The sequence below is a fragment of the Canis lupus genome, chromosome 11 (genome assembly GCF_048164855.1).
Source record: "Canis lupus baileyi chromosome 11, mCanLup2.hap1, whole genome shotgun sequence".
NCBI classification, from domain to species: domain Eukaryota; kingdom Metazoa; phylum Chordata; class Mammalia; order Carnivora; family Canidae; genus Canis; species Canis lupus.
Genome location: NC_132848.1, coordinates 48,483,696 through 48,502,362, shown reverse-complemented (window position 1 = coordinate 48,502,362; position 18,667 = coordinate 48,483,696). Strand labels below are relative to the sequence as shown.

Sequence of the window (18,667 nt, the reverse complement as noted above, 5' to 3'; positions counted from 1 at the left end):
GATTCTTTGCACATTTTTTTAAAGATTTTATTTATTTATTCATGAGAGACACAGAGAGCAAGAGAGAGGCAGAGACACAGGCAGAGGGAGAAGCAGGCTCCATGCAGGGAGCCCGATGTGCGACTCGATCCCAGGACTCCAGGATCACACCCTGAGCTGAAGGCAGAAGCTCACCTGCTGAGCCCCCAGGTGTCCCCCTGCACATGTTTTCATTGGGTTGTCTTTCTATTATTTCATTCTAAGAGTGTTTTATGTATTCTAAATATATGTCCCTTGTCAGATATAGGATTTGCAGATATTCTCCATCTCTGTGAGTTGTCTTCACTTTATTTAACAATATCCTTTGGAGCACATGCTATTCTGATGAGGTCTAACCTTTCTTTTATTGCTTGGGCTTTTGATGTCTTATTTAAGAAACCATTGCCTAATCCAAGATCACAAAGCTTCACTTTTATATTCTCTTCTATGTGTTTTATAGTTTTATCTCTTAAATTTAGGCCTTTGATACATTTTGAGTCCATTTTTGTATATGCTGTGAGGTAGGTCCAACTTCATTCTTTTGCATGTGGATGGATACCCAGTTGTCCCAGCTCTACTAGTTGAAACAAACTGTCCTTACCCTACCATTATTTGCTTTGGCACTCTTATCAAAAGAAAAAAGAAAAGAAAAGAATGGAATGGAATGTAAGCATGAGGGTTTATTTCTAGAATCTCAGTTCTATTCCATTGACCTGTGTATCTGTCCTTATGCCAGCACCACACTGTCTTGGTTAGTGTAGCTTTGTAGTAAGTTTTAAAGTCAAAATGTGTGAGTCTTCCCAGTTCTGTTTTGTTTTTCCAGATTATTTGGCTGCTCTAGACATGCAGCAGATTCTTCAGACACAGTGGTTGCTTGGTCATTTGCTTTCTTGTTTTTTTGATGGACTGGCAAGCCTGTGAGAGCCTGGCTGGCCTGCTTGGTTAGCTAAAAAATTCCTCTTCCACTCTTCTGCCTCCTTCACAAGGCATTTGGCCAGTAAAGATCTGGGTTATTCTGGCCAAGCCATCCTAGTCCAGGGCAAGGTAATAAAAGAGGAAACTTGGTGGGATACATCTGGCCCCTCAAGCAGATTTAAATCCAACTAATTCGCCCCACCCTGCCCAGCTTTCTTTCTCCTTCCTTCTTCATCTTTCAAAGTCAGTATTTAGACGATTATAATTTTCTCTGGAGCTGCTTCTAGCCAAATCACACCAGTGCTGCTCTGTGCATCTTTCATGCCCATCACTCTCCTGCCACTTCCTAAGCACAATTCATGACAAGGTGGTACAGGATGGAGGTGGCAAGTGCAGCGGCCTGGCCTTCCTGGCGGCATCTCCAGTCACACCCATGTGTTCTTTATGGAGCTAACAGGAGTGTCACTTGAGCTGCAAGCACTGATTTTGTTGGTGGGTAAAACTTTCCTTTCCTGTGGAGTTTCTAATCCTTGTCTTGTGGAGGCCAAAAGGAGGACAGGCAGTAAATAAGAAGTAGAAACCTTTAGAAAAAGGTTTCCCATAAGATGACCCACTGCACAATACTAAGGATTTACTATATTATCTACTTTAAAAATATGGCCCCCAGCTGGGAGCTTTTTCTAATGAATAAAAGTGATAAAGCCAATGTGAGTTCTTCATCTCCATGGGGTGCTGGGGGTGTCTGTCCATGGCCTCCCAGCAGGGTAGGAGCAGCCCCTGCACTGAGGCAGACTTAACTCACTGCCACCACTGTTCACTCTGCAAACTTGGATCCTTTACCTATGAGCATAGCTTCTTCATTGGTTAAATAAGGATACCTAGGGCAGCCCCGGTGGCGCAGTGGTTTGGTGCCGCCTGCAGCCTGGGGTGTGATCCTGGAGACCCGGGATCGAGTCCCGCGTCGGGTTCCTGCATGGAGCCTGCTTCTCCCTCTGCCTCTCTGTCTCTGTGTCTCTATGAATAAATAAATAAATAAAATCTTTAAATAATAAATAAATAAATAAGGATACCTCCCTGCTCGTGCGGGAGCAGTAAGGGTTAGATAGGCCAGTGTTCATTATTATCCACAGTAATCTAGTTAACCATTTAGTGAATGCTTTCTTTGTCCCTACATTAGTGTTCAAACTAAATCAAGGCAGGGGTAAAGGAAAAGATTTCATTATCTCTGGAGCCACACATTGGAATATTCTGGCAATCTGCTATGTGTTTAATCCTATGCTGGTCTTCATGTTTATTTTCAATTCTTTGAGGTATGAAAGATGCTGATTAACTGTACCACCTCCCCATACAGATTCTAAACCATCTGAGAACTACACAGCAGAGTCAGGTAGAGATAAAAAATAGAGGTTATAGGGCAGCCTGGGTGGCTCAGCAATTTGGCGCCGCCTTTGGCCTGGGGCGTGATCCTGGAGATGGAGGATCAGTCCGCATTGGGCTCCCTCCCTGTGGGGAGCCTGCTTCTCCCTCTGCCTGTGTCTCTGCCTCTGTGTGTGTGTGTGTGTGTGTGTGTGTGTGTGTGTGTGTCGTGAATAAATAAAATCTTTTTAAAAAGTATTTTAAAAAATAGAGGTTATATAATAGGTAAAGGCTGGAACAACACATGGCCCAGACCTACAGCCAAAATGCACATTTGCTCCCTGCTTCTCGTCCATCCCCGTCCTCTTTTTCTGTTGCCTGGGTTAAATCCCAGTTCTAGACAGCCAAGGCAGCAGCACCAAGGGGCAGGTGTCCTGGGGGATTGACTTGGCAATGGTGACATCAGTCTTGTGGCTGCGCCATGAGTTTGGACTCTGCCGGGTGGGCTCCAGGTGGAACTGGCCCCACTGTAGGGTCACCAACCCTGCTATTCTCACTGGGAAGACCTAGATATCTAGAATGTTGGTGCTAATTCTCCAAATTTGTGCTCAGGAGGCACCATGAAATGTTTGGCCATTCTGATTATTTACAGCTACTTAAAGTGGGTTCATCTGAGCCCAGGATTCCTCACCTGTGAAGCAGGGGTGGCAATTCCCAACCTGTAGGATGTTGAAGGAATGGACAGGAAGTACTAGGTGAGGGCCTAGCACATAATAGGCCCTCGAGAGGCCATTCTACTTGGGCCGGTTCGGTACCCTAAGAGCTCAAGCTTTCAATCCAGACTAAGCCCTCTCCCTGTGTGCTGGGCAGGTCTCTCTGTGGGGGCCAATGGTAAGGGCCAAGTGTGTGTCCTAGAGTTGGAGATATGGATTAGGGGAGGATGAGGCCTCAACAGAAGTGCCTCACTGAAAGACAGGCACTGGTACATGGATGGATCCAAAGGGGTTCATTTTGTGGTGGTATTTCAGTCCCATATCTCAGACTTCCTCCAGGTTGGGGGTGCAATGGCTGGGGTTGTTGGCGGAAGTGTCAACACCCAGAGCCTCTCTTCAAGCCCATATTTAGGACTGTCTGAGGCAAAATGATGAAGCAAGCAATGGTTTCCCCAAAGCACCCGCTTCCTCTTTCTGCACCCCATTCTCCTCTTTATGCACCCTTTCTCAGCCAGCTAGGAAGACAATTGTCTGAAAAATGAATTCAAAGAAGGCAAATCCATCTTGCCATCTGTTGTACAGCCTATGAACTATGAATGGTTTTTATGTTCTTAAATGGTTGAAAAAATCAAAAGAAGAATATTTTATGCCATGTGAAAATTATGTGAAACTAAAATTTTATTGGAACATAAATATAGTTTACATATTGTCTGTGGCTGCTTTCAGCAAAGTTGAGTAGTTGTGACAGAAACCTGAAGACCCTCAAAGTCTAAAATATTTATTCTCTGACCTTTTAAGAAAAAGTTTACTGGTGCCCTGCTCTCAAATATTAAGAGATTTATGTGTCATGTGGCCAGCAGGATTTGCTTTCAGAGGGAAAGGCAAACCAGTGGAATTCAGGCCTTGTGGCAAGCCTACAGAGGAGACACTGGGCAGAAAGCTTTCTGATATCCTTCTAATTACACTAGATGGACTGATGGTGGCTAAATGTCTAATCTTGCAGGTGGACTTGCTCCTGACCACACAGAGAAGGGGCCGCTGAAATGCTGGGGTTCGGGCCTCTGACTCATTCCACCAGAATGAAATGGATTAATAACCTCTGAGGAGCCTATCCCAGCAGCCTCCCTGCAGGCTGGTGACAGTGATTTAACCTGAGGCCCTTCACATTCCCAGAGTCCTGCAGAGACTCCCTGAGCAGCACATTCACTGCTCGCCTCTCTCTTGTTTCCACAGAATTTGCCTTCTGCCAGGTGGATGCTTCAATTGCACTGACCCTAGCCCTAGCTGTGCTGTGTGACCTGCTCCAGCAGTGGGACCAGCTGGCCCTTGGACTCCCAGTCCTGCTGGGATGGCTGTTGGGAGAGGATGATGATTTCGTGGTCCATCTGGAAAACACACATCAGGTAATCCTAGGGTCTCGGGGTAGAGGTGAAGTCAGAGTGGTGGTGTCCTGAACCCACTAGATGTAGCACACCAGGCTTAATTAGACTTCATGTGGCTGCTGAAAGTGTGCTTCCAGATACTCACATACAGATCAATAACCAATTAGGAAAGTCTCCAACCTGCTAGATGCTGCTGGGGGCACTGGGGCAGCTTTCATGCTGACTTTTGAGGTTCCAGTGGTAAGTCTTCAGATCACCAGGGGAGAGGACTTTGAAAAAGACTCCTTGGTTTCTGAAGCCAGCGGGTGTGCCCATCCCCTAAACTCTCCAACTGCCTAGTTAAAGCCAGCAGTCATGTCTACTCCACACCCAGGACACTCCTTGATTGCTTGGCTCTCATAGCCAAGGGAGTTGGCATCCTGAACTCCGCATGAAGGTGATGATCAGGAAGGAAGACAGTTCCTGGCAGTCCACCACCCCCAGGGCACTGTACAGACAAGAGACTGAAATACAACCCCAGTCTTCATGGGAACAAAGCCTATTTACTTAGCCTGGAACTTCAACCTGAGAGACAGGCTTCAGATTTCCCACACATCAAGAAGCTCAGGAGGTGTTCCCAGGGAATATAAGCAGAAGGTGACATCCTTTTTTTTTTTTTTTTTTTTTTAAGATTTTATTTATTTATTCATGAGAGACACAGAGAGAGGCAGAGACACAGGCAGAGGGAGAAGCAGGCTCCCTGCGGGGAGCCTGACGTGAAACTTGATCCCAGGACCCCAGAATCAGGCCCTGGGCTGAAGACAGTGCCAAACTTATGAGCCACCAGGGCTGCCCCAGAAGGTGACATCCTTGCATGCCCCCTTGGCCTTGATACAGCTCCACTAGACCTCTCAGAAAAGAGCTAATACGTTCATCTAGAGCCCCATTTTTTTTCAATAGTTGCCTAGGGGACTAGATCCCTAGATCCCTAGATCTCCTGGCTTGGAGGCCAGCAAAGATTATTGTTGCCATCCCACAGTATAGTATTTTATTTTAAAATCTGCTGCTAAAGGGTCTGGCTTCCAATCAACCTGAAAGCAGGTGCTAAATGAGATTCCTCCCCTTGGAGCACTGACAGGTCTTGGCACACAGCCCTATGTCCCTCAACAACAGGGACATATTAAGAATAAATTCAGCAGTTTAGGCAATCAGAAAAGTTCAAGAGACAACAAAGAACTAGGGCAAGGTTGAATGAGATGTTTCATCACCCACAAGGCCACCCACTCTTCAAGACTGAGAGCTGCTTTGGCTAATACATAGAAACAAACACAGAGTCAAGCAAAATGAGGAAACAGAAATATGTTCCAAATGGAAGATAAGACAAAACCTCAGAAAAAGACCTTAATGATATGGAGATAAGAAATCTACCTGATAAAGTATTCAAAGTCATGACCATAAAGAAACCCACTGAATTTAAGAGAAGAATGGATGAACACAGAACTTCAACAAAGAGAAAACATAAGAAAGTACCAAATAGAAGGCATAGAGCCAAAGAGTACAATAATTAAACTGAGAAATACACTAGAAGGGCTCAACAGCAGACTGGATGACACAGAAGAATGGATCAGGGAGCTGGAAGACAAAGCATTGGAGCTCATCCAGACAGAGCAGTAAAAAGGAAAACAAATTTTTAAAATGAAGAGAGCTATGGGACAGCATCAGGTGGAATGACATTCATACCATAGGGGTCCCAGAAGGAAAGAGTGAAAGGGGCAGAAAACTAATTTGAAGAAACAATGGCTGAAAACTTCCCTCGCCTGGAAAGGGAAACAGACATCCAGGCTCAAGGAAGCCCAAAGAATTCCAAATAAGCTGAACCTAAAGAGATCTACAGCAGACCACATTAAAATGTCAGAAGTTAAAAAGAGAATCTTAAAAGTAGCAAGAGAAAAACAAATTGTATAAGGGAAACCCCCTAAGGCTATCAGCAGATTTCTGAGCAGTAATTTTGCAGGCCAGAAGGAAGTGACATGACATACTCAAAACCTTCCAACCAAGAATACTATAACCAGCAAGGTTATCATTCAGAATGGAAGGCGAGATAAAGAATTTTCCCAGACAAGCAAAAACTAAAGGAATTCATCACCACTAAACTGCCCTTACAAGAAGTGTTAAACGACTCCCTTAAGTTAAAAAAAGAAATGGCACAAATTAATAAGAAAACATATAAAAATAAAAATCCCATTGTAAAAAGTAAATATATAGTAAGGGTAGTAGGTTAATCCCTTACAAAAAGCTACTTTGAAGGTTAAAAGAAAAAAATTAGCAAAATGAACTAAAACTACAATAATTAAGGGAAACATAAAAAGATGTAAAATGTGACATCAAAACATAAAATGGAGTAAAACTGTAGAGTTCTGGAATGTATTCAAATTTAAGTTGCAATCAACTTCAACTAGGCTGTTAAAGGATGATATTTGTGAACCTCACGGTAACCACAGAGCAAAACTTTTTTTTTTTTAAAGATTTTATTTGCTTAGGGCAGCCCGGGTGGCTCAGTGGGTTTTTTTTTGTTTGTTTGTTTTTTGTTTTGTTTTGTTTTGTTTTTTATTTATAATAGTCACACACAGAGAGAGAGGCAGAGAGAGAAGCAGGCTCCATGCACCGGGAGCCCGACGTGGGATTCGATCCCAGGTCTCCAGGATCGCGCCCTGGGCCAAAGGCAGGCGCCAAACCACTGCGCCACCCAGGGATCCCGGCTCAGTGGTTTATCGCCTCCTTCAGCCCAGGGCCTGATCCTGGAGACCCAGGATCGAGTCCCATGTTGGGCTCCCTGCATGGAGCCTGCTTCTCCCTCTGCCTGTGTCTCTGCCTTTCTCTCTCTCTCTCTCTCTCTCTTTAAAAAAAAAAAGAAAAAGATTTTATTTATTTATTCATGAGAGACACAGAGAGGCAGAGAGACATAGATAGCAGGAGGAGCTCCTTGTGGGGAGCCGGATGCAGGACTCGATCCCAGGACCAGGATCACACCCTGAGCCAAAGGCGGATGCTTTTGCTAAGCCACCCAGGCATCCCAGCAAAAACTCATTTTTTTTTTTAAGATCTTATTCATTCATTCATGAGAGACACAAAAAAAGAGGCAGAGACACAGGCAGAGGGAGAAGAGGCAGGCTCCATGCACGGTGCCCGATGTGGGATTCGATCCCTGGAATCTGGAATCAGGCCCTGAACTGAAGGCAGACACTCAACCGCTGAGCCACCCGGGCGTCCCCCAGCAAAAACTTATTATACATATATAAAGAAAACGAGAAAGGAATCTAAACACTAAAAAAAGTCATCAAACCACAAGAGAAGAAAGAGAAGAAAGGAACATACAGGATGTACAAAACAGCCAGCAAATAGTTAACAAAATGGCAATAAGAAGATACCTATCAATAATCACTTTAAATGTAAATGGACTAATTCTCCAATCAAGACATAGAATGGCTAAATGAATTTTTAAAAAAGATGCATCTGTATACCGCCTGCAGTACCCTGTGAACTGTCCTGACTTACTTCAGAAGTAAGGACACATGCAGCCCAAAAGTGAAAGGATGTAGAACTACATTTCATGCAAATAGGAACAAAAAGAAAGCTGGTGTAACTATACTCATATCAGACAAAATAGACTTTAGAACAAAGACTGTAATAAAAGAGAAAGAGGGCCACTATATTGATTAAAAGGTCAATCCAGCAAGAATATATAACATTTATAAATATACACCCAACATAGGAGCACCAGAATATATAGAGCAAATAATAACAGACCTAAAGGGAGAAGTTATGACTAACGCAATAATAGTAGGGGACTTTAACATTCCATTGTCATCCAAACAAAATCAGTAAAGAAATGTTGGCTTTAAAGAATGTATTAGACCACATGGACTTAATAGGTATATACAGAACATCCCATCCAAAAGCAGAAGAATACACATTCTTCTCAAGTGCACATGGAACATTCTTCAGGATAGATCATATGTTAGGCCACAAAACAGTAAATACAAAAAGGTAAAAATCATGTCAAGCATCTTTTCTGACCACAATGGTATAAAACTAGAAATCAGTTATAAGAAGAAAACTGGAAAAACTACAAATACATGGAAATTAAACAACGTGTTACTGAACAACTATTGGATCATTAGAAGTAATCAAAGGAGAAATTAAGCACCTAGAAACAAATGAAGACAGCAACACAACATACCAAAAGGTATGGGATCCAGAAAAAGTGGTTCTAAGAGGGAAGTTCAAGTGATAAATGCCTATTATCAAAAAACAAGAAACATCTCAAATAAACAACCTAACTTTACACCTCACTGAGAACAAACAAAACCCAAAATTAGGAGGAAGGGAATAATAAAGGATCAGAGTGGAAATAAATGAAATAGAGACAATAAAAAAAAGTAGAAAAACATCAATGTAACAAAAAGCTGGTTCTTTAAAAAGATAAACAAAATAGACAAACCTTAGCTAGATTGGCCATGAAAAACAGAGGGCTCAAATAAAAAAAAAATGAAAAAGGAGAGGTTACAACTGATACCACAGAAATACAAAGGATCATAAGAGGCTACCGTGAATTGAATGACAGTGCTAAGGATGTGTGTTGGGGCAGGTGGAAAGGGAATGGGAGATGTATATAGGAAGACAGGGAAGCACTTCCCTCTCTGTATTTCTGAAACATTTCACTAAATGATACTTAACAACACATGGTGCTAATGTTTTCTGAACCATTCTATTGGATTATTTTTAGCTGGCTGCAACCCATACTGATCTCATGACCTTTTAGAGGTTATACAGCTGGCACTATGAAAACCACTTTCCCATAGACCTACCCACTTGGTCAGTGAATGCCGTTGACTAGCAATTATTGGCTTTTGTATGTGTAAAGGTTATGGAGTAACACCTTTGTAAAAAATATTATGGTTCTAAGAACTGGCTGATAAAACCAGGGCTTTAGGGGCATTTCTTTACATTTTTCTCCTCTGTTAAACTGGAAGCCTTGAGAGGACAAGGACTATTCATTTATCATTGTGCTGCCAATACCTACTCGTGGTGGATGTTCAATAAATAGAGTGAATAAACAGTTTGATGAATGTTACTACAGTACTATTGTTTGAATCCATTTTTCTGAAATACTGAAAGTTATTTTTAAGACAATTCTTATTTATGATGAATTTAGAAAGGAACTTGTGAAGGATAAAAAAAGAGAGACTACTGTGAACAATTATATACCAACAAACTGGACAACTGAGAAAGGATGGATAAATTCCTAAAAACTTGCAATCTTCTAAGACTGAATCATAAAGAAATAAAAAATCTGAATAGACCAATTACTGGGAGACAATTAAGAACCTCCCAACAGGGACGCCTGGGTGGCTCAGTGGTTGAACATCCGCCTTCAGCTCAGGTCATGATCCCAGGGTCCTGGGATTGAGTACTGCATCAGGCTCCTGGCAGGGAGCCTGCCTCTCCCTCTGCCTGTGTCTCTCTGCCTCTCTCTGTGTGTCTGTGATGAATAAAGAGAATCTTTAAATTTAAAAAAATAATAAAAACCTCCAAACAAACAGAAGTCCAAGACCAGACAGCTTCATTGATAAATTCTACCAAACATTCAACGATTTAATACTTACCCTTTCAAACTCTTCCAAAAAATTAAAGAGGAGGGAGTGCTTCCAAGTTCATTTTACAAGGCCAGTATTACCCTGATACCAAAACCAGATAAGGAGCTCACTTCAGCAGCACATACACCAAAGCCAGATAAGGACACCACAAAAAAGAAAGAATGAAAGAAATTTATAGGCCAATATCCCTGATGAACATAGATGCAAAATCCTCAACAAACTATTAGCAAACTGAGTTCAACAATACATTAAAAGTATCATATACCATAATGAAGTGGGATTTATTCCAGGGATGCAAGAGTGATTCACCATCTACAAATTAGTCATTGTGATACACAATATTAACAAAAGGAAAGATAACAATGATGATCATCTCATCATTGAGATGCAGAAAAGCATTGGACAAAATTCAACATCCATTTATGGTTTTAAAAAGCTCAACTAAGTGGGTACAGAGGGTACATATCTTAACATAATGAAAGCCATATATGACAAACCCGCAGCTAATACTCAGTGGATAAAACCTGAAAGCTTTTCTCTAAGATCAAGAACAAGACAAAGATGCCCACTCTCACCACTTTTATGCAACAGAGTCTTGGAAATGCTAGCTACAGCAATTACACAAGAAAAAGAAAAGGCATATAAATTGGAAAGGAGGAAGTAAAATTGTCACTGTTTGCAGATGACTAAAGACTCCACCAAAAAAAAGAAACCTTTTAGAACTAATAAATGAATTAAATAAAGTTGCATGATACAAAATCAATGTAAAAAATCTGTTGCATTTCTATACACTAATAAACTATCAGAGAAATAAAAAAAAAAGTTCCATCTACAGTTGCATAAAAAAGAAAAAATATCTAGGAATACAATTAACCAAGGAGGTGAAAAACCTTATAAAACTATAAGATATTGATTAAAGAAATTAAAGAAGACACAAATAAATGGAAAGATATTATTCCATGCTGTTGGATTGGAAGAATTAATATCATTAAAATATCCATCTGGGATCCCTGGGTGGCGCAGCGGTTTAGCGCCTGCCTTTGGCCCAGGGCGTGATCCTGGAGACCCGGGATCAAATCCCACGTCGGGGGATCCCTGGGTGGCGCAGCGGTTTGGCGCCTGCCTTTGGCCCAGGGCACGATCCTGGAGACCCGGGATCGAATCCCACATCGGGCTCCCGGTGCATGGAGCCTGCTTCTCCCTCTGCCTGCGTCTCTGCCTCTCTCTCTCCTCTCTGTGCATTCTCATAAATAAATTAAAAAAAAAAAAATCTTAAAAAAAAAAAAAAAAAAAAAAAAAAATCCCACGTCGGGCTCCCGGTGCATGGAGCCTGTTTCTCCCTCTGCCTATGTCTCTGCCTCTCTCTCTCTCTCTGTGTGTGTGACTATCATAAATAAAAATAAAAATTTAAAAAAAAAAAAAATAAATAAATAAAATATCCATCTGCCCAAAGCAGTCAACAGATTCAATGCAAACCCTATCAAAATTCCAACAGTATTTTTCACAGAACTAGAACATATATTCTAAAATTTATAGGGAACCACCAAAGACCCCAAGACCCCAAGCAACCAAAACAGTCTTGAGAAAGAACAAAGCCAGAGATATTATGTGCCTTGACTTCAAACTATACTACAAAGCTATAGTAATCAGAACAGTATGGCAGTGGCACAAAAACAGACATAAAGATCAGTGGAGCAGAATAGAGAGCCCAGAAATAAACCTAAATTATGGGTATACAATGAGAAATGAATAGTCTCTTCAATAAATAGTATTGGGAAAACTGGACAGCTACATGCAAAAGAATGAAATTGGACCACTTTATTATGCCATATACAAAAATTAACTCAAAATGGATTAAAGACCTAATTGTAAGATCTGAAACTATAAAACTACTAGAATAAAATACAGGTTGTAAACTCCTTTTGACATCAGATGTTTTTATGAATCTGACTCGAAAAGCAAGGGGAAACAAAAGCAAAAATAAACAAGTGGGACTAAATCAAACTAAAAAGCTTATGCACAGTGAAGGAAATCATCAACAAAATGAAAATAGAACCTACCAAATGGGAGAAGATATTTGCAATATATATATATCCAAAAATTATAAAGAAATCTTACAACTCAATAACAACAAAAAAATATCTGATTAAAAAATGGGCAGAGGGGGCAGCCCCCGTGGCGCAGCGGTTTAGCGCTGCCTGCAGCCCAGGGCCTGATCCTGGAGACCCGGGATCCAGTCCCACATCGGGCTCCCTGCGTGGAGCCTGCTTCTCCCTCTGCCTCTCTCTCGCTCGGTGTCTCTCGTGAGTTAATAAAATAAAATCTTAAAAAAAAAAAAAAAAAGGGCAGAGGATCTGAATAGACATGTTCCCAAAGAGACATACGGCTGGCCAACAGGTACCTGAAAAGATGCTCAGCATCTCTAATCATCAGGGAAATGCAAATCAAAGCCACAATGAGGTATCACCTAACACCAGAGTCAGAATGACTATTATCAAAAAGATAAGTGTTGGCAAGGATGTGGAGAAAAGAGACCTCTCATGCACTATTGCTGGGAATGTAAATCTGTGCAGCCACTCTAGAAAACAGTATGGAGATTCCTCATAAAATTAAAAATAGAACTACCACAGGATCTAGCAATTCCAATGCTGAGCATCTACCCAAAGAAAATGAAAACACTCATTTGAAAAGATACATACACTACTCTGTTCACTGTAGCATTATTTACAATAGCCAAGATATAGAAGCAACCTAAATGTGTCCTTCAGTGGATGAATAGATAAAGGGTGTGTGTGTCTGTGTGTGTACACATACATGCATACATTGTGTATCTATTGGGTGTGTGTGTTTTCCTATAAATATATATATATATATATATATATATATATATATATATATATATATTACTCAGCCATGAAGAAGAATGGAATGTTGTCATTTGAGACAACACAGATGGACCTTGAGGATATTATACTAAGAGAAAGAAGTCAGTGGAGAACAGATACCACCTGATTTCACTTAATATGTGGAATCTAAAAAACAAACCAGCAAAACCAAACCGAACCCAGACTCCTAGAGAACAGATCGGTGGTTGCCAGAGGGAAGGGGGGTTAAGGTGGTGTGAAATGGGTAAAGGAGATCAAGAAGTACAGACTCCCAGTTATAAGATGACTAAGTCATGGGGATTAATGTATAGCATGTGGAATACAGTCACTAAGATTATAGTAACTTTGTAGGGTGAGAGTAACTAGATAGTGTGGTGATCAATTCACACTGTATACAAATGTCGAGTCACTGTGTTGTACATCGAGACTAGTATAATATTGTATGTCAGTTAAACCTCAATAGAAAAGAAAAGATAGGAAAGGAAGAGGCCCCTTGGAAGTTGAGGGCTTAATTATGGAGAATGCTTATTACTGAGCGTTGCAATAGTGAGAGGCTCGCCCCACAGTTAGGTCTGAAGGTGAAACAATTCCAGAGAATCGGGATCCTTCCAGGGTATTTATTGCTTAGAGAAAACTATTCGCCCCCTCCAGATGAGTCAGCAGACCGGGAAACTGAGGATCAAGGCAGGCAGCAAAAGCATCTTGTCAACTGAAATCTATATCCATCCACCAGTGTCTGATTCAGCTGGCCCTCTTGACATACCCAACAGGCCAAGAGTTCAAAAAGCAGCTTGTTTATGGGAAATTTGAAGACAAGATAAAGTGTCTGTGATAAAATAACCTTGAAAAATCCCCAGCATCATAGAAATTTGGTTTCATACTTAGAGGGTAGTGTCTCGTGTTTGGCAATCCTTTGCTCTTTGTTCTGCTGCTGAGATTTCTCTTTCCTCCCCACCCCCACCCTCTGATTTCTAGACGCACCTTTGGGTCTAGGGCCCACTCCCCTGTTGAGGTCCCCTTCAACAGCAGGCCCCCAAAATATCTTGGCTCGGCACCATAAACACATCTTTATCAAAGGTCATGTTAAGTCTGGGGAGGAAAATTCCTCCCTGGTAGAGCAGAACAGCAAATGAAAATAGAAGGTGACCTTCCAGGCTGCGAGTGGCATCTGTATGTGGGTGCTGACAGGCGGGAGCAGGCCCTGCCTCAGGAGGGGGTGGGACTCTGGTCTGGATTGGAGCTGTCGACATCCCCCGTTATGCTGACTTTGGGCTTTGTCTTTTGATTTAGGTGGAAGACTACCTGTTTGAAAAAGCAGAAATCAACTTTTGGGCCGAGACCCTGATCTTCGTGAAGTACCTCCACGAGCACCTCCTCCGTCTCCTCTCCACGTCCAGCCGCCGTCCCCTCAGCCCTGAAAGCCTCCGCCATCTCCGCAGGACAGCATCAGAGCAGGGCCACCTCCTTTCGCAGCTCTTCAGAGAGCTGCCCCCAGCTGCTGAGTTCTTGAAGACCGTGGAATTCACACGACTGCGCATTCAGGAGGAGAGGACTCTGGCTTGCCTGCAGCTGCTGGCCTTTCTAGAAGGAAAGGAAAGGGAAGATACCCCCGTCCTCAGGGCTTCAGACTCACCTGCAGAAGCGAATCAGTTTACTCTTGCCAAAACAGAAACAGCTCATTGAAGAAAGAAGACTTTGGGGGGTGGGGTGGGGGGCAGACCGTTCCCCCCACTAAATCTGCCGGGAACCCGTGGAACATAAATTCAAATATGTTCTCCCTTTGTGGGTCTAGTCTCTGTCCCTTCCTGCAGAGTCTTTCTCCAGTTCACTCATTCAGGGCAGCCCGGGTTTTTGCAGCTACTGTAGGAAGTGAGGCTACCACGTTGAATATTTACTCTGCTCCCAGGTGCTGGCCACCTGCAGACCTGAATTCGCCTTTTTTCTTCCTCCACGACCTCGCACATCCAGGCCTAGCCAGCCGGCATTTTCTGCGAACTGACTGTACAGAACTGGATTTTAACTCATGATTTTCTCTTCTTTTTCCCACTGCATAGAAGAGCTGGATTCGTTGGCAGGCAGCCCACTGGGTCAGAATTCCAAATTTTATTCCATTTTAGCTAAGGCAGAAGTATGTTCCGAATGTTGGCTCCTGGGAGAATTCAAGATCAACTGTATAGAAATAGTTTTGTTTTTACTCTCCACATGTGCCCAAGCCCTGTGGTGACCTGCACATGCCATCTGAATTATTAAAAGAGCTCCTACCCACAAAAGTGTTTGTGCTAAGGCCAGGAAACCTGATTTTTACCACCCACTGAAAGCACAGACCCTTGGTTGTTAGAAGGAAGCGCAGGGAAGGGAAAGCCAGAGTAAATTATTTCTTCGATGTCTACACTGACTACTGTCATTTTCTCGGTGGCAATAACAAGATTCTCATTTAAGATGTCAGAAAACAGGGACGCCTGGGTGGTTCAGCAGTTGAACATCTGCCTTTGGCTTGGGGTGTGATCCCGGAGTTCCGGAATCGAGTCCCACGTTGGGCTCCCTGCATGGAGCATGCTTCTCCCCTGCCTATGTCTCTCTCTCCCTCTGTCTGTGTGTGTCTCTCATGAATAAATAAATAAAATCTTTTTTAAAAAATCTTAGAAAACACATTTATCCATTTCAGTGTTTGAATCTTAGACGCCTGGCCTTTGGATGCCGGACCCAGCCCTGTTCCTTTGATATCCAGCAGGTGTCGCTCTTGCATACATTTTGCTGCTGGTCCTGCGTTTCATTGCCTTGCCATTTTCTACTTAAGATTTCAGAATAAAAAAAAAAAAGATTTCAGAATAAGCGTTACCTACAGACAGCTATCTTGAAATTCATAGCTTGTATTGGCCATAGCTTCATCCATATTCATTTTTCATCCTGGAAAAAGCCATTTTAGTATTACGTAAAGTTGGTCTAGCCTTTTTGGTCTGTCAATAGTTTGGGATTTTTTTTTTTTTTTTTTTTTTTTTTTTTTTTTAATTCATGAGAGGTGCCGGGGAGGCAGAGGGAGAAGCAGGATCCCTGCAGGAAGCCTGATGTGGGACTCAATCCTGGGACCCTGGGATCACACCTGAGCCAAAGGCAGACGGTTCAACCACTGAACCACCCAGTCATCCCAGTAGTTTTAAATACTTCTCAGGTGAGCGGTCACTTGGAATTATGTTAAAGGGGCAGCTTATTATTTTTTTAAGATTTTTTAAATTTATTCCTGAGACAGAGAGAGAGACGCAGAGAGAAGCAGGCTCCATGCAGGGAGCCCGACGTGGGACTCGGGACTCGATCCTGAGTCTCCAGGATCACACCCTGGGCTGAAGGCGGCGCTAAACCGCTGAGCCACCCGGGCTGCCTTTAAGGAGCAGTTTAGAGGAGTGAGAATTTGATATAATTTTCTACTGCAGAAAGGCTCGTATTTTGAATGTGTTCTCTTTAAAAGAAAACCACCTAATACTAAAAATACAGCTGTGCTGGAAATGTAGAAAAAAGGCAGGGAATGAAGGGAAACCTAGAATCCAAAGTTTTGTCCTAAAGAGAATAGGAGATTCTTGGTGGTTTTGCACTATTCCACTCAAAATGTGTTTTTTTGTGATCCTGAATAAATTACCTGGTTGGGAATCTGTGTAGCCCACACTTGGTGGAAAGTTGCCAGTCTAACCTTTTTTTTCTTTTTTTAAGATTTTATTTATTTATTTATTCATGAGAGACACAGAGAGAAGCAGAGACACAGAGGGAGAAGCAGGATCCTCAATGGGAGCCCCATGCGGGACTCAATCCAGAGACCCCAGGACCACACCCTGAGCTGAAGGCAGATGCTCAACCACTGTGCCAACCAGGCATCTCCCCCACATTTCTTTTTGTTCTGCGAAGACCTGACTGGGTGAGAAGTCAGGGAATCTTTGGCATGATGCAGTGATGACCATGGTTCAATAACTATGAAACTGGCCCAGCAAAGCCCAGCTCACTGGAAAAGACCAGCTTTCCTTTTTTCTCCATTTAAAATGAAATAAAAGCAGTTACATAATAATAAAAACACTTTATACCAGCAGGTACTCTGTACCAAAACCTGTACTATAGCATATTTACACGTAATCCCCAGGTTCCTTCTACCAAGCCTGCAGAGTGGGTGTTCTCAGGGCTGCCGACTGGGAATCACCCCAGATTTTGATGTTGGCTGGCTGTGGCCAGCCTGGAAGGACAGGAGGGACAGATGTTTCTCCTGGTTTTGTATGTGAAATCTTGTTACTGACCTACAACAGCAGTGGCTAAGGAAATGGCTGTTTCACATTGCCTGATGCATTCCCAGGAGAATCTTGGAGTACTACTGTCAGGGCTACCCTGGAACTCCCGTGTTTGGGGTCATTCCGACAAAGAACAAAACAACAGTTGGGGTTCTTGGGCACTCCTGGCTGTGAGTGTCAGCCACAGTTGCCCAGCACTGCCTGGGGGCCAGTGTAGGCTGGGTGCTGCAATCACCCAGAGCGAAGGAGTCCCCTGTTCTGAAGTCACTGCCCTTGGCTCCAAGCTAGAGGGTCCAAGATTCCGGGCCCCCGCAGGTCTGCACGCATGATTCTGTGCACCTCTCCCCATCTGGCCACAGCTCAGACACCTGGCTATCTCCATTTCTATGCTTTGTCAACTTGGCTTAATAAACAATAAGGGTTATACCTGTTGCTCCTTTATACATCTTAACAGGTAACTCATTTGCACCTTGACAAAGATGAGAGATGAGTAAAGCAGGAATTCTCTTAGTTTTATAATGAAATCCACGTACCAAAGAGATTATGTGATTTGCCTGGGATCACATGGCCTGGAAGGGGCAGGGCCTGAACTCCAGCCCTGTTTCTGATCCTAAAGTCCTTGCAGCCCTGTGTGGACTCTAGCTCTGTGGGTGGCGGTGTGGGGAGTTACAGCAGCCAACGGAACTCTGAGGAGTCAGTTCCAGGAGTGACAGGCCCGGCGCGTCCCCTTCCAGGTTCACGAAGGGAAACAACCACGAGGAAACAGCGAGAAAGATCAACTTTGGAAGGGGCGTGGGTTGCTTCCTTCCCTAGAGGGACCGGGGCCTTCCAGCAGGCCCGAGCGCAGCCTAGGCCGCCAGGTGTGCGAGATCCTGGGCCCGCTCCGCTTTTCCTTGGCAGCCTGGGTTTCCACGCAGAGTGAGGTGTCCTGGACCTGCCCCCAGATCTGCCCGAACCGGGGCGTCAGCCGCTTTAGCCTAACTGGGCGCTGGGGGGGGGGGGTCCGCCCCATCCCCGGGGGGAGCCCCGTGGCCAAGGCATTTCCCAGGCTTTTTAGGGTGTGGAACCGGCGGGCGAACCCGCGTGAGCGTCCTCGGTGCCCAGCCCCGCCCGCCCCAGCCCCCGGCCGCGGCCCACCGCGAGCTAACGCAGGGCGCGGCGCCCCCAGCGGCCGGGGAGGGAAGGGGCGTAGAGGGCGCGCCCCAGCCAGCCGCTAGCTGCGCCCCGACTCCTGGAGGGCTGCGGAAGGCCGGGCCGAGGGGCGGCAGGACGCGGTGGCGGGAAGTCGCCTCCAGGCCTGCGCTGCCCTCCCGCCGGCCCTCCCGGCCTCCCAGCCGGCTCCCCCGCCCGGGACGCTCCGCGCCACTCCGCGCCTTTGGCCCAGGCTCAAGGTCTTGTGATGTGATTAGCAAAGCCAGCGCCTTGTCCTCAGACACTCGGCCCGGCCCGGCAGGCCTCGGCGCTGAAGCCCTGTTTACTGCAGCCTGGGCGGGGAGG

The 18,667-nt window shown here is 44.0% G+C and overlaps 1 protein-coding gene and 1 long non-coding RNA gene across 8 annotated transcripts in view; one reads left to right on the top strand and one right to left on the bottom strand.

Annotated features, from left to right (window-relative positions):
• Window positions 1–16,977, top strand: part of THADA (THADA armadillo repeat containing) — a 332,010-nt gene extending 315,033 nt beyond the window's left edge. For all 7 annotated transcript variants that reach the window (XM_072768181.1, XM_072768180.1, XM_072768179.1 and 4 more), the window contains 2 exons: window positions 4,236–4,405; window positions 14,196–16,977. In XM_072768181.1, the coding sequence (XP_072624282.1) occupies window positions 4,236–4,405; window positions 14,196–14,588 (563 nt within the window). In that variant the 3' untranslated portion in view covers window positions 14,589–16,977. The remainder of the gene's footprint in view (window positions 1–4,235; window positions 4,406–14,195) is intronic.
• Window positions 13,509–18,274, bottom strand: LOC140600139 (uncharacterized). The gene is made up of 2 exons (XR_012003320.1): window positions 17,180–18,274; window positions 13,509–14,486 (listed from the first exon to the last, which is right to left on the bottom strand). It is a non-coding gene; the product is annotated as an uncharacterized lncRNA (long non-coding RNA).
• Between the last annotated feature and the right edge of the window lie 393 nt (window positions 18,275–18,667).